This window comes from Momordica charantia (genome assembly GCF_013281855.1).
Source record: "Momordica charantia cultivar OHB3-1 chromosome 3 unlocalized genomic scaffold, Mcharantia_2.0 BLBB01000003.1, whole genome shotgun sequence".
In the NCBI taxonomy this organism is placed as follows: domain Eukaryota; kingdom Viridiplantae; phylum Streptophyta; class Magnoliopsida; order Cucurbitales; family Cucurbitaceae; genus Momordica; species Momordica charantia.
The window spans coordinates 20,945,050-20,961,198 of NW_028275161.1; the positions used below are offsets into that span (position 1 = coordinate 20,945,050).

The 16,149-nt window shown below is 31.7% G+C and overlaps 1 protein-coding gene and 1 long non-coding RNA gene across 2 annotated transcripts; both read left to right on the top strand.

Moving 5' to 3' along the window:
- The first annotated feature begins 4,957 nt into the window (after positions 1-4,957).
- LOC148212563 (uncharacterized) lies at positions 4,958-6,184 on the top strand. Its single transcript, XR_015789970.1, has 2 exons — positions 4,958-5,120; positions 5,741-6,184. It is a non-coding gene; the product is annotated as an uncharacterized LOC148212563 (long non-coding RNA).
- Positions 6,185-8,879: 2,695 nt separating this feature from the next.
- Positions 8,880-11,113, top strand: LOC111008894 (basic helix-loop-helix (bHLH) DNA-binding superfamily protein). Its single transcript, XM_022281762.2, has 7 exons — positions 8,880-9,409; positions 9,505-9,684; positions 9,797-9,862; positions 9,979-10,047; positions 10,137-10,220; positions 10,311-10,514; positions 10,599-11,113. The coding sequence occupies exons 1-7, from the start codon at positions 9,086-9,088 to the stop codon at positions 10,692-10,694; spliced, it is 1,023 nt and encodes a 340-aa protein (XP_022137454.1). The 5' UTR covers positions 8,880-9,085; the 3' UTR covers positions 10,695-11,113.
- Positions 11,114-16,149: the final 5,036 nt, after the last annotated feature.

Sequence of the window (16,149 nt, forward strand, 5' to 3'; positions counted from 1 at the left end):
TTCTTAATATCTCTCATTACAAATATAGTTGACATTTGGCTAACCCACAAACTTTAATAGCAACCCAAACCCAATATTTAAGTTCGTCTCTGCAGTTTTTTTTCAATATGGGCATCTTCAACCTACCATTACAAATGCAGGTTTTTAGATAATCTTTCTTTTTTAAAAAAGATTAAGAATCAGTGCTGTATTATTCATTAAGCTATATTTGAATTAGTTGTCCCTAATCTGTAGTGAGCATAGATTAACCTTAAAAAAATGGTAAGATTCACCATTAAATTATTAGATAAAAAATTTCTTTTAAATATCAAACAGGATTGAAAAGCGTACAAACTTTTCGAAGGGGAAAAGTGACAATTTTTTAGGCAAATTGGGTTTATGGTATCAAACAAAATGGACTAGTGGATGGGTTTGGTTGGATTGGAATCAAATTGGTGGGTGGGTGTGGAGTTTTGTTTCGATAGATTTGCGTATCTTCAGGAAGATACTCTCTTCTAACCAAAAACAAATCTCATTTATGAACCCAATTTGGCTCTGTGCGCTTAACCAACAGTGCTCCACTATTCCACTAATCAGTAATCACTCACCATTGATTCCCTCCCGTCCACGGACGGACCTAAAACACGGACCAACGCCCTTAATTCGTCTCAAATTATATAATTGTTTATAAATAAATAACCTTTCGTTTTCTATTTTTTGTTTTTGAAAAATATGTCTGTTGCGTAACAAATTCAATTTTTTTTTATTTTACTCTAAAAATGTTTTTGAAATTCTAAATAAATTTATAATAGGGTAGTTCTAAGAAACATATTTCTATTTGGGAAAAAAATCTGATGCTCAATTTTCTTTTTCCTTTATTTGAAATATTCTTTTTCTAACAAATTTCTTTCTAGTTCTAAAATCTTTTACTGTCTAAATTTATCTCCTTAAAAATTTACCTCTCTCTAAAAGTTTAATTTATGGAATATTTATTATTACGTCTCCCTCTAACATTTTTATCTCTATGTATTTTTTTTTTTTGGTTTAACATATCACTCTCATTTTTCTTTCTCTAAAAATATGTTATTTTCTCGAACTTTTATCTCTTTCAAATTTTGTCTTTAAATATATTTTCAACTTTTTTGTATCTAATTTTTTGTTCGTTTAATTTTCTTTTACTATAATTTTTACTTATTTTCTCTAACCAATATATATATATTTTTCTTTTTATAGTCTGTCTTTTTCTCTCAACTTTAGACTCTCTAAAATTTTATATTTTTGTCTTTAACTTTTTTATCACTCAATTTTCTTTCTCTGAATTATTTTGTTCCTCTCTAAAATCTTTCTTTTAAACGGTTTCTTTTTTTTTCTCTCTAAATTTTTATTTTTCATGTCTCTAATCAGGCACGACAAAAGTTACTTTAGGGTTCGATCTCCGCTCCGAGAATAGGGAATGAACTTTTCATCATGTCTTTACCTTGTCTCATTCCATTTTTAAGTAATTAATATATATTTTATTAATTGTTTTACTAAATTAAAAATTAAGTATCAAATATTTTTTAAACTAATTATTATAATAGTAAAAACCATTTTTCAATAGAAATTATATATATTTGTTACTCTTTTATTTTTTAAATTATAAAAATATTTAAAAATTATTTACTAAACCAGTAATCTTTCCATGTTTCTAGACCCAATTCCATAAATCCTACAACTTAGGACTAAAAATTTATGCAAGATGGGAAAGGGCATCCAGACTCCCCCTTACACCATTGTCATATTTAATTTACATAAAATTCTCTCTCTAATATATCTTTTCAACTTTCTAATATTTTAAAAATAAAATATAAAAAATAATTATCAAATATGTTTGATTTTCTGTTATTGTAGAAACAACAACAAAAAAAAACAGTTATAAAACATATATAATTTTTGTTTCTTAAAAGTTTATCGTTATCAAACCAGATCTAAATTAAAAATTTTAGAATATAAAGATTTTAATTAAATTGTTAAGGCATCTTACAACATCTAAAGAGCTAGGAGGTTACATCTCTAACTTTTTTTTAATTTTTTTAATTTTTATCTCAAAGTGTGTTTTGTAAATCAAATATTCACTGTACATAAAATTATGGACACTTATTTAAAAAACCTAGCTACTAGAATCTCGACCTTTATAAAAGAAGTTTAAAAATATTATTGGAGATAATCTTTCGAATTAGATTACCGTAAAATATTCCACCCCCAAGGGAACCAAACCGGATGCGCTCCAAATAAAATACTCTGGTATACTAACCATAGTTATAGTTGTGTGAGTGGTATAAGAGATGGATATATTTTTCAATTTCTTTTCTTTAATGTGAAGTAGGTGTTTTTTCCATTAGTTGTAATTAATTAAACCCAAATAAGAGATTAAAATCTTTCGTCATTAAACTCCAACCTGCCAACTGAATGAAAGAAAAGCTTCATTTATCTGGGCCGTACGCGAGAAGTAAATAAAAGACCCTGGAGACTGGAGTCTGATCAGTCGAGTCGGCACAGCCACTGCAACATAATCTCCAGGTTGATATGAATGAACCAAAGAGATAAGAAGATGATTTTATTTTTATTTAGTTATTGCTCGCACATTTTGATGGCCACATTACAACACCTACGTGCAAATCTCAATAAGTTCATCTTTCTTTGTCGTCTTCCATAATTTTATACATATTTTTTTAATTTCCCATGCAACGTCCCAAAGCCATTGAATTCATCCGCGTTGCAAGCCGTGGCCGGCCTTGGCTTTAATTTGAATATATGGGGCCAACGCCAAAAAGTTCATAAACAAATGCAACAAACGTGAGACGATTGGAGAGACGCTGGATTAGATGTGAGATCTGATCTCGGGATGTTTTTGTTTGGCAACTAAGAAACGTGAAGAAATAATACTGAGAAAGAAATTAATTAAAGAGAGGAAATAATTTATAAAAAAAAAAAAAAACTGAAATTTCTCTGTTTAATTAGTGATTTTGAATCATATATGACACTTGTATTATTTTGAGACATGTGTATCAGAATGAGGATCTGATCTATGACTTTCTAGAGCATGTTTGGCGCATCTATATATCAAACTTTTATAAGCAATCTATATATATCTTCAGTGATTTTAATTGTTTTTTGGGTATATACAACATTAATTTAGAGAGCAATTATATATACCGTTTTTTTTAGACTATTAATGGCTTGTCTTAATTATATATTGGTCAATAGACTTATCATGAGAAATGTGGCTCCTTGATCAGTAGAAACCAATTCACTAGTACTGGAGAATTATATGAAGTTGTAAAATTAATCATTTTAACAATTTTTAACCTAAGATTATATATGGTGATCTGTAGTAAAAACCAGAGAGTCCCCATATTAAGTTTTAGTTGCACAGTTGAAAAAATATTAAAAAACTCACTCAATTGCAAGTTTGATATTTAGGAAACCCTTTTCTTTCGTTCCTCTCCTCTCAATTCAAGGCAATGGACTCTCAGTCCTTTGTTCCCTCGACCGGCTCCACTCTGAATCCCCTGTAAACCCCCATTATGTGGTAAAGGGAGGATATTAGGGAAAGCAGTGAGCCCCCTTCCATTTGGCCTTTCTTCGCTGTGTGAATAAGATCTTAGTATGTATGACCATTCTGGGCGGGTCGCAATAAGTCGCTGGTCGAAGGTTTGGACCAATCGCAATTCATCACCATCTTGCCCGCTTCCAATTGATGACTGGCTATTAAATATTCTGAACCCAAGATATAATTATACCTATCTTTCTTAATAGACTTTGAATTTTTTTATATATAGAATCTTTTCCAAAACAACAAGAATGGAGATTCGAACGTATCTCTTTTTATTAGATATATGTCTTAATCAATTAAATTAGACTTAAATAAATATATATATATATATATATATATATATATATATATATATTATTTTAGAATAATGAAGAGTTAGTAGCTAATAAATGTCTAACAACACAAGCAACTAATATTTCATTTCTTTTGTACTTCCTTGAAGTAAAATTTTCATTTCATTAACATCCTTCAAATATATATTTATATATATATATATACTGACACATTTTCATAAGTTGAAAAGTTTGACATAGGTTTACGAAATAAATGCACTTTTCCCTGATGCATCGTGCATATGTGTTGGCAAGATGTTAAATATTATAATAAATATCAACAATACGAGTATGTCAATAACAACAACAATCACTAATAATCCATATTTTTCATTAAAATTAATTAAGGGTATTTTTAATGGATAGTAAAAATATTTGTCAAACCTGCAAATATATCAAATTTTTTATACAGAGTATGTCATTGCCGATGTACTTGATATTAGGTATACCAATGATATAACTAATATACTTGATATCACCGATATAACTAATATACAGCTAATATCAAGTATATTAATCACACTAAATATGATATAATTCATTCATATTATGTATATCATTGGTAAATATTTTGTTGGGTTGAAAATTTTAGTTTAAATAATATTGTAAGTTTTTTTTATTGATATATCAAGTGTATACTTCTTATACTTCATTTTAGTCATATCACTGATGTGCGTGCATGCGTGTACTAGATATCAAGCATATTATTGAGAGGAGTATAACCGACTTTTTCCATTTGTTTTATTTAGGTTAGACGTCCTTCAATAATTATTAATTTTTGCTATATTACAAGCGGCTCTAAAATGAAGAGAGTTCAACTGTCCATATGATTATAACTGACATCTTGCTTCTTTTCTAGAGGTTGGAGTTTCGATCTTCCCCATATTTATTGTATCCAATAAAAGTAAAGGAGCTCAATGTTGAATATTGAAAGGATGCATGTTAGGCCTACGTGAAGTAGGAAGTAACATTGATTGTTATGAGTTCCGTAATTCAGTTTTGTGTAGAGAGTACAATTGGGCCGAGCTTAGAAGGTAGCCTGACAGTCCAACAAAGCTGCCGACAAAGCCCCTTATTAGAGCTTCACATTTTGACCTGTAATTCGTTTCTTTACGTTTTTCTCCTTTTTCCTCTGATGGAAAATGACGCAATAGTCTGTCTCAAAAACCTGGACTCAGACGTGACATCCATTTCCTGCATTCCGATATTTCAAGGTTATCTTCGTTTATATATTTTATTTATTCCAAAAACTTCGTCCATTCCTAATAATCTATGATTCAGTAGTCTCTATTATGTATTAATTGCTCTTATTATATACACGTCTCGTTTAATATCACTAGTGGAGTTGTGATTCATGAGGCGAATTTCAACGATTTATAAAGTTTTTTGTTTGATTTTTTGTCACACAATTTTAATTAGTTTGAATTTACCAAGCATGAGATTTAGAAGTGTATACTTATATAACGTGCACTTTCAATTGTAGTTTTATTTATGAGTCTATAAATAATAAAAGTTGTTAATGGATAAATTTGGTTTTTATATGAATTAACAAATTTACACCACTCTTTTCAAATAAAACGTCTTTGATGAAATCTGCAAAACAAAAAGATTACACATCAGTGCGTGACATTCTGATGCAAAGTTAAAAATGGCTTATGTGAAATCTAACAAAAAGTAGATTTTGTTGCATACTTTAATTGTGAGTATTTACCGCTAAGCGAGCATAGCTCAGCGGTATTTGACATATATCTCAAACTACAGAGTTGTGAGTATGATCCTTCATCCCCACATGTGGTATTAAAAAAAATTGTGAGTATTTACCCTTTATTTGCAGGGTAGAAAACCTAGAATTGAACTTTCACTTGATTGGCTTATCGTGGGTCAACCGGCCCATGGGCTAGTCGACCTTAAGCGGGTTGGCTTCGACTGGTCGACCAAGTGACCGATCAAGCCGCACCTGTGAGCTGGTTGGTCCACGGCTCCTTGGCAGGTTGGCCTCCAACATGTTGTCTATGATCTTGGTCCTTGGGTTATATTATCCATCCTTTTAGGCTTTAGCCTCTAAATTTGTGGGCGACTCCTTCGAGACTAGCCCATGGGGGTTTGATTACTTTGCGTCATTCTCTTGACTTGTTTTCTTTCACCCCTAACAAAAGTTATTGGTAACAAAAGTTATGGTATAATTTTTAATGGGTAGTAAATATATTTGTCATATTTGTAAATATAATAACAATTTTTTTGTTCACAAATATGGCAAAAATTTTGTCGTTTTTCACTATTTTTCGAATTTTGTTATCGTTACTGATATATTTTATATTATGTATCATTCTAATATGAAGTATATCAGTCACATTGAATATATGAATGATATTGTTTATATTATGTATATCCCTGATAAATTTTCTTCAAACTGGAGATTTTGGTTTATGTACCATTAGATTTTTCTTATTGATGTATCAAATATAATAGTGATATACTTTATTTTAAGTATATCAGTTATATAACTAATACAATTAATTTGAAGTATATCGTTGACATATTTAATTTGAGGTTTATCCATCAAACTACCTATATAAATTATATACTATATATTAAATATATCACTGAAAATTTTTATTATGGCATTATTGGAGTTTTGATTTAAATCATTGCATATTCTTATCTATATATCAATATATCAATAATATATTTATTAATTTCAGGAATATTATCAATTTTAGGAATATTAGTCATACTTGATATTAGTTATAAACGAATATATAATCGAACTTTTTTCTCATTTGGATTGGACCTCCATTTTTGTCGGCTATATTTGCACATAGAAATCTTGTTTGCTTTATCTTTGTAATTAACTATTAATTTCTCTTCTATATCTGCCAGCCGCCTACGAATTAGTATATAATGATACAAAAAGTAGATTTCGCGAGTATTAGTTTTAGACCATAGATTAGCAAAATTGCTAGTCCTATTTTAAAAATTTGTTCTATATTTAAAAATCTCAAAAAATAAATCGGTGACATGTTTTAAAATATATAAAAGGTTTTTCTGTCCACTGCTATTTTCTTTAAAAGTAATGGATTATACAAATAAATTTGAGTATATTCTTTTTATATCCCATCATTAAATAAAATAACTTTCTTTCAAACTATGTTGTTACAAGAGAGAGAGTTTAAAACAAAATGTTACATTTTTCTGATAAATAAAGGGTGTGGGTGAATTTAGTTAAATGGATAATAAATTATACTTAATTTGAAAGGTTAAGCTGATGGATTGGATAAATTTAATTCTCTGGAAAAAAATAATAATGCATGGGTTTAAATGCTTAAGCTTAAGCTTTTGGGTTGAGAATCCATGTAAATGAATTAAATTTACACAACCCATCAACTTAAACTGTTGAATTGAGGGACGGTTTATTCATCATTCATCTGGTATCTAAGGATTCCAGATTGATAAAAGAAGGGACCTTATATTACATAGGTCTATTATAGACATGAGCTACTCCTTTCATAGCCAATTGGTTTTGAGATGGAATTTCATGCATGTTAATATTATATGATGTTATTAATATCTGAGTAGTTGAATAATAGTTGGCGTGAAAAACTTATTACAATTAAGAGTAAAAATATACTTATAAAACAAGAAGGTTGTGATTATTGAGATAAAATAGCATCTCTAAAACACCTGTGATAAATTTTCTATTTTGATAAATATTTCTCCGATAAAGAATCCCACCAACGAAATCATGTAACTAAGATATAATCCACTTGCAAAATTCTCTCTCCAAAAATTAGCTTTACCTTAAATTTAGAATTAGTTTGAAACCAATTTCGTTTAATGCAAGATATCAATTAGAAAAATTTTGACCTAATTACAAATATAGTTCGACAAGTCAAAAACCGTGTCATATATATCAAGATGTCTCTAATGATATGTCAATCTATTCAAAATTCAATTAGTTGAGGCGCACACACATATCTAATTGAAAGGTCGTTATATCAAATCTCCATCCCAAACTTGCTTCGATAGATGCTTACATTAATATAAATATGCAAAATCACTTTATCTATTTTCATAAACTAATAGTACATTAGGATCCAATTTGTAGTGTACTAAGATTTGAGTACTAAAATATAAAAACTCTAAATAGAGATAAGGGCTAACATAAATATAATGAAAGTTGAAGGACTAGAAAAGAAATAATCTGGAATTTTATAATCGAAGTAACAAGGAAAAAAAAAGGTGTGAAAGAGTGATAGGTGTTGGTATTTACAAGTTTATCCAATGGGTAACGGGCAACGGGTACTTCTTAATTAATGCACTTGTTTGTATGGACAGTTTGACAGAGACGCTTTCTCTTCGGTGCTATCAACAACCGGCTGCTTGCCCCACCCACTCCCACTCTCTCCCTCTCTCTCTCCATTTTTTTTTTCTCTCAACTTTAGTTTATACGACGTCACGTATATTTGTGTCTAATCATAGGTTAAAAATTAAGAAAAGACTTTAAATCGTGGTCTTACTCTTATCCAATGAAGAACTTCATTACCCAAATAAGACAACTTTAATTTTTACCTTGTTTACCATATCAACTGATGAAGTGGGGAAAAAATTACTGTTTATACTTTTTAGGTCAAATAAAGCTGATATGATATGACAAAACATAAATGTAGATGTTTAAAACAATATAATTAATTAATAAACAAGGAGTCGACACGCGGGAGTTTAATGTTTTCTTCTGAGAAATAGTTGTCACCAGCTTTCGTCCTATAACGAAAATTGCCTGACGGATCCAGATGAAATGAAAAGAAAGCAATTACGTCGTCTGGATATATAGTGGATTTAATGATCATCTTCTGCTTCTTCTTCTTTTTATTTATTTATTTATATTTAATTTATTAAATAAATATATGAATTGAATTGAATATATTCTCCCTTTTTACTCTTTGGAAAACAAGTCCACCACACAGAAACAGGCTCAGATCAGACCTTACCCAACCCAACCCAAGACCAGTCAATTATACACTGAAATCTTGCATGGGAATGCGTTTCTAAAGATTTCACCATCTTCTCTCTCCTTCTCTTTATATAACCCCTCACCCTCTGAGCATTTCTTGCACTGCCCACTCACTTTTTTCCACACCTCCATCATTACTCTTCCACTGCTCCAAACACAGAGAAATATATGGCAGCCTTTTCATATCAATACCAACCGTTTCTCCTTGACTCCGTATTCATGCCCACCAATCCCCTAAAAATGGCTGCCTTTTTGGATGACCCAAATTTCAACGCCAATTGCTTCTCTCAATTCTTCCCCCAAGAACCACCCATCCACCATTTCTCGCCCGACCTCTCCAAACAGAGCCCCGAATCTTCCACTCTCGTCGAGAAATCCGACAGCGCCGAGCCGCCGCAGCTCAAGGCCGTCACTGTCACTGTCACTTCCCCTTGCAGTAAGAAGAGGAAGAGCCGCAATAATAATTCCTCCGCCAGCTCCACTCAATCCAAGGTGATCACCGAAGTTGAAATATATTTTTTTAATTTATGTAATTTCTCTGAGATAATTTGTGTCTAATATAATTAGTGTGTTTTGGGTCTTTTTAGGGCGCCACGGAGAGCACGGGGAAGAAGCAGAAGATGGCTAAGGGGGAAGATGAAAGGAAAGAAGGAGATCAAAAGCCCAAAACTGGGAAGAAAGAGGACAAGAAAATTTCAGAGGAAGGTTACATTCATGTCAGAGCCCGTAGGGGCCAGGCCACGGACAGCCACAGTCTTGCAGAGAGGGTAAGTTCTAGTAATTAATTAAAATAATTTCAAGGACATAAAAATTATAAGGATTAATAATTAACTTAAAACAAACCCCACACGCTAAAAACGACATGTCGTGTCATTTCAGGTGAGACGAGAGAAGATTAGTGAAAGGATGAAGACATTGCAACGACTTGTTCCGGGTTGCGACAAGGTAACAAATAGTTCCATTTCCAATTTCATTCTTAATTCTCCATGGAAATTAAATTAAATTAAATTAAATGGGTCTTATTTTCTGACATTGCCCATGTGGGTTTTGGTGGTGAATAGGTAACAGGGAAGGCCCTCATGTTGGATGAAATTATCAATTATGTGCAGTCCCTACAAAATCAAGTCGAGGTACACCATTTTTTTCATTTCAAATTCTTTTTTTAGTTACAACTTTGTTATTAATTACAAATTAATTAATTTCTCTACTTTGGTTTCAGTTTCTCTCCATGAAACTCGCTTCTTTGAACCCCATTTTCTTCGACTTCAGAATGGACTTGGATGGCCTCATGATCCAGCCAGAGGTAATTAATTAAAAATTACCCTTAAAAGAAAAACAGCTTAATTAAATTAATTTCTCGGAACTTTGTCTAATATATTTGACATTTAAACAGACGTCGTTAAGTAGTATAACTCCACAGTTGCCGGCCATGGCTCAATGCAGCGTCGTCCCACCGCCGGCGTTGATCGACACCACCACTCCGACAACCCCATCTCCGGCAATCTCCGCCGCGAGTAGCTATCCCCTGATGGACCATTCAGCTAATTTGTTTCTTCTTCATCAAGGGATGAGCCCAAACGCCTACTCTCAGTCTCAGGTAAAATTATGTTCCCATATCATTATATATTTATTGGTTTTTTTTAGGACATTAAATAACAAAAAAATAAAACTTCCTTTTCAGGATAACGTTAAAGTTTCATCATGGGATGTCGAAGACCAGAAACGAAAGCTTCTTATTTCCTCAGGGATTGGCGACAATTTATGTTACTTCCATTAAAGAATTACTAAGAATTTGAAATTAAATTCTCTCCATCCCTCCACCTCATAAAAAAAAAAAAGGAAAAAAAAAAATGGAGGCGATTCGATGGAGTGAAAGTGGACAGAGAACAATGAATAAAGGGAAAATAGCAAAAATCAACGGACAATGGACACAGAGGATCTGATCTTTACAAGACATTAATTGTTCCCTCCCATTTTAGTCATCAGAGCTCTGTGGACTGTGGCTGCTCAAGTTTGGAGAATCTGTACTGATTTTTTTTCTTCTCTCTTTAGAAAAAATAAATTTATTTCATTTTTAATGTATTATTAGAGGGTTAGTTAGGTAAAAGATCGTATAAAAACTCATTGATTAGCCTATATCATTTTCATTTTGTGTATGTAATTTTCATTCATCTGTTAATATATGCAATTTTTTCCCCTGCTTCTATCAAACACCATATAAACTCAAATTACAATGTAAAAAACACACCTTTCGGCTCCATTAATTAATCTGAATAAATTATGATCGATTAACAATAACGTCAATATCATAATTAAAGAGGGAAATATTGGAGGAATCTTGAAGTTGGTTTGTTTTACATCATATTTTGGAGGTTACTGATGCATAAGATGGGGTTTTAATTTTTATTAAACATGCAGTTATGTGAACAGAGCATCGTGTAGGGTTTTGTCTGGCGAGTTGCCGATGTTGTCAAACTTCTACTGTTTTGTGCTCATACAAAATGCCAAAATATATTAATCACTCATTCAATCAAAATCATGTTTTCTTTATAAATTTCCTTTATTTCCTTTCCCTGTTTTTTTTATCTTTTCAAGTTTACACAATCAATTATAAATAATATGTAACCTTTAGTTTGAATATGATAGTTTAAAGTGTCATAGTTTATATATTATGAATGGAAAGTTTAGGAGAATGGGTGTCAGAATTAACTGAGTGATACTTTTTACTAAAGTTTTTATGAAACTTTTGGGGGTGACATAGACAAAAAGGAATAATTTTCCATGAAATGGGAAAAGGGGTATGTTTCTTTTTAAATTTTTTTTTATTGTCTATTTGTCACTATTTTTTCCACCATTTGTTCTTTATTTGATTTGCTCTGTTGCCAACCAAATCTCTCTTTTTTCCAAGATTCCATGTGAAGAAATCCTAAGAGGGTCATCCTGTCCAGATACACATTATATATTAATTCATCTTCTTGAACAAAATTTATATGTACCCAGTGCAACAGATTTGGAGGCAGTTATTGTTGGTAAAATAATGAATAAATAAATAACATGGACACTAAAGAAAAATGTTAGTGAATAAATATGGTTTTTTAAAAACATAAAAAAAAAATGAAAACTTTATGAAACAAAGCAGGTAAAGATATCATCTTCCATGGTTGGCAACCTAACCATGGTTTTCCTTTTTATAAATTATAAATAAACAAATAAAAGGAAAAGTAAAAGGAAAATGAAGATATAAATTTTTAGAATCCCATTTTCCCATGATGTTTCTCTATCAATTTCAAGTCTATTCTGACCTTGTGCATGTTTCCCACGAGAGAATTGGTGAGATTAAAGTAGTTTCTAATTTGATCTCATAAAATCCCATCTCTCACACTATCAAAAAGACCATAATTTCTACTTAAATTTGTTACACAAAAGATCACAAAATAGAATTTTAAGTAGGAAAATATTTGTAGGAAAAAAAGGAAAAGAAAAATTACCTAACAACATCCTCTACGTTATGAACCGGTAAGTAAAGAATTGGAAATTAGACTCTAAAGTAAAATTGATTTTTCGAAAAGAATTTAAAATTACAACAGAGCCACGAATTAATACAATGACATTATGAGAAATATACAGCTTGACGTAAGAGATAAAAACAAATTCAATTATTGGCATTAATTGCAGACGGCGAATGAAATGTTTTATTAATTATCAAGTAATTAATCAGGTTTTGAAGAAGCTTATTCGGTAAAATGATCATCGAGACTTTGGCTTTATTTCACAGCAGGCATGGCAGGTAGATCCCTATACCATAACAGTGTAGACGTGGACTTTAGTCTTGGATAATTGAACTAGCTCTGGCAAGCAATAACCCTAGAATTTTTATTTTTTTTTAAAAAAAAAACCACATAATTTTGCTTCCTAATTCTTTAAAAAGTTACAAAATGAAAATTTCATCTTGGCCAGATAAAATGGTAAATCATGGATACATAAAGTGAGAGAGACATGCATCTTCCTTAGTGCCGATGAAATTATGAAAATACAAAGCCACCGAGTCCAAAGTAAAGAATATTATGTCCATCGTTGACTGTGAGGAGTGTCTCTGTTATCTCTAACAAAATGGTCTCAGAGTAATGCCTCTGACTTAGAAGGAGTGAGCTTCAAAAGATATAGTTACAGTGTAATATGTGTTCTATCGAAATAAACAATGAGAATAGTAGTTGATCATGTCTATTATAAATCATTGTAAATGTTTTTTTTAATGTGCGGTCATTAACATGCCCTCTCAAGATTGTGACTCTTTTGGCTCACCGATCTTGGCCGAATCCTATTTTTTTTGGATCGGATGTTCGTTTGAGCTTTTGGACTCTACTACTAAATCAATCAACATAGTTTACATCTCAAAATCAATTAACTAGAATCTCATATTAGTTGGATAAAGTAACATCATGATGTATATTAGTAAAAAGAGAAATCTTCATTAAGTACAAGGTCTTTCGAGAGAAACCACGGTTCTAACAAGTTTTCTAAAGAAATTATTCATAAACTCAAAAACCTAAGAATTAGGTTATTAGTTTAGAATTTTATTCCATAGAATTGGATGAAGATCAAGATTGGAATTAGGCAAAAGAAAATCAAAGGGCATATGCAAAATCTGTTTATTCCCTTAAAAGAAGTTCACATCTTATGGATATAATCAAATGGGGTTTCCTTGTTCTGCACCTGTTCTCCACACAGCCCCACATGTTGAATTGTTCTCATCATGATAATTTTGGACCCCAAAAGTTGATCTTCCATATGTCCTATTCTACAAATATATATTATATAAGAATCTGACTGCTCCTTTTTCCTATATTTATAGTAAAAAAAATGGCACCCCCAACTAAATTTAAAATCCCAATGCCCTCCAATTTCTCTTTGTTAAATAATGAAAGTTGGATAATTGGATGTCAAATTAGAAAAAAGTACACTAGATTATTTATACACTGCAGGGGTTGCAGTCTTGAGTCTAGGTCTATATATAAGAAATAATAAACAAAAATTATAGCTGGAAATTGTGTTATTAGAATTATTTGCAACCCACCAGCCCATCAATTTCCTCTTTCAAGGGACCCTCCTGTTGTTTATTATATATATCATGTAAAGGACCTTTCATATAAGCCCTTTCGGTACTGCCCTGACCATGCTTGCCTTCTCCCAACACATACACATAAACCCATCTAACTTAACCTCCTCTCATTCCAATTGGATGGATATTGTATTAAAGATCGTCTTACATTGAAAAGAGAAGAAACCCAACAAAGATTTATTATAGAATGTTCATATATTGATATAATTTTAGAACTCAAGAAACTCAAACGAATATCCAATCTCTCGTCCAAAAATGGGATTAAGTTAGAATTGGAATTTCATGGATAGTCATCACCCTTATATGATAAAATAAATATTAACTATAACAATTAATAGTGAATATTTTGGTATCTTATTAGAAAAAGGAAAAATCCAATTTTCTCAAGTGTATGGAAGATATTCTTTGTTTTATGGTTTTGGGGAATTAAGTTATATATTTTCTACGTAGGTTTTGTTTGTGTATTTATTTGGTACAGTATCGTCGCCATCTAATTTGGATGGGAGATACCGAGGAGTTATCGCAATCTATTTTTCCTTTTTCTATTTTCTATCGTAATTTATAATTTATTTATTTTATTGAATTTGGTGTGTGAGATAGCCGACATTCATGTATGGTCTTGTTTCTCTCAGTTTGGCCTATGTCTTGTACTATTTCACAACACCACCTCGAAATTTCACCATCATCGTTTGACTCAAAATGGTTTTTATTTTTATTTATTTATTTTTATTTCTGTTGGGTCCATTTCTTTTCATATTTCACTGGTATGTTTGGGACAAGAAGTAGAATCTCTCCATATTTATTATTTAATACGACTCTGATTCATATTTATTTTGATAACTTATTGTGTACCTACTTTTTTAAGCCACTAACCAATCAACTGTTGGTAATTAGTAATTGCAATAATTAATTAGATCAAGAGATAATATAAGTTTTTGTTTTTCTTGCTTTTGGGGTTTCCCCCTAGAAGAATATATATATTATTTATATGAAGAATCATTCGATAATTGATGATATTAGTATCAAAATCTTGACCACAAAGGCAATGGGCGGGGCAGATGGGAACAAAAAACAGAAAACGACGTGATGATGAAGAAAAAAACTTTTACATTGGCTTAATCCTGATCTTGTTTTTGTGTGGGGGGAAATTTTTGTTGTCGAAATGCGAGTCAGAGAGATCTTTCTTCTGTTCTTGATTAAGAGGATCTATGAATGAAATGAATCAGAGCCAGTGAGGTCTTTTTCCTCCCTGCTATCTTTTCACTGAAAAGGAAAAGGGAAGTACTTTGAAGATTTCAAAATACAAAACACAGTTTCTAAGCCAAAAAATAAAAAAATAAAAACCCCTAAAAGGTCAGGCCATAGAATTGACCACTCCGTCTCGCTCCGACTCTCTTTCCTCGAAACGTCATAGAAGACGACACAAACAAAATACTTTAAGAGTATAGTGTCATCTCCGTCCACCTTTATACTGTGATTCAACATAATATCACAAAGTAGAAAATTCTATTTATCTCAATTTTGGTACTGTCGATTTTTTTTATATTTCTAATCAATATTGGCAACCAAAGTCTCCTATTGACTAGGAAGAAAAGAGAAATGCTCACGATATATAAATGAAAGACAACATCTACATAATGACAAGGACTTTGAGTGATGTTTAAAGTAAAATCATTAACACTTGTGTCTAAAGCGTGGACAATATCACATACAATGGGGAGATGTAAAGAACGATGAGGCAGAGCAAAAGGCGATGTGGTTGCAATCGTGTTCGGCAACATATTAAGTGATGGGCGACCCAGAAGGGGGGGCTGGGGGAGGGACCAGTGGGTTGGAGAGGGCGGTGGTTGCGGCCAAAATGGGACCAGGGTCCACTGGAGGCAACCCCCTATGGCTCGGCCCCTCAGCCATTGAATTGCCTTGTCCCTTTCCCTCTCTTGACAACAAATAATATGTGTCCACATCGCTCAGCAGCTAATCCTAACTCATGCATGGGCTGTCCCAAACGGAAACAACACCCCAAGAATGCAAATAAAAAACTTATATCATCCATATATTATCAATTAATTAAACCATAAAACCCAATCTCCATAATTTAAAACTACGAATAAAA

Bases quoted from the DNA above. Each gene is read 5' to 3' on its own strand.
- LOC111008894 (XM_022281762.2), top strand. From the start codon at position 9,086: ATGGCAGCCTTTTCATATCAATACCAACCGTTTCTCCTTGACTCCGTA. The intron at 10,221-10,310 runs GTAATTAATTAA...ACATTTAAACAG, and splicing joins GCCTCATGATCCAGCCAGAG to ACGTCGTTAAGTAGTATAAC. The intron at 10,515-10,598 runs GTAAAATTATGT...CTTCCTTTTCAG, and splicing joins ACGCCTACTCTCAGTCTCAG to GATAACGTTAAAGTTTCATC.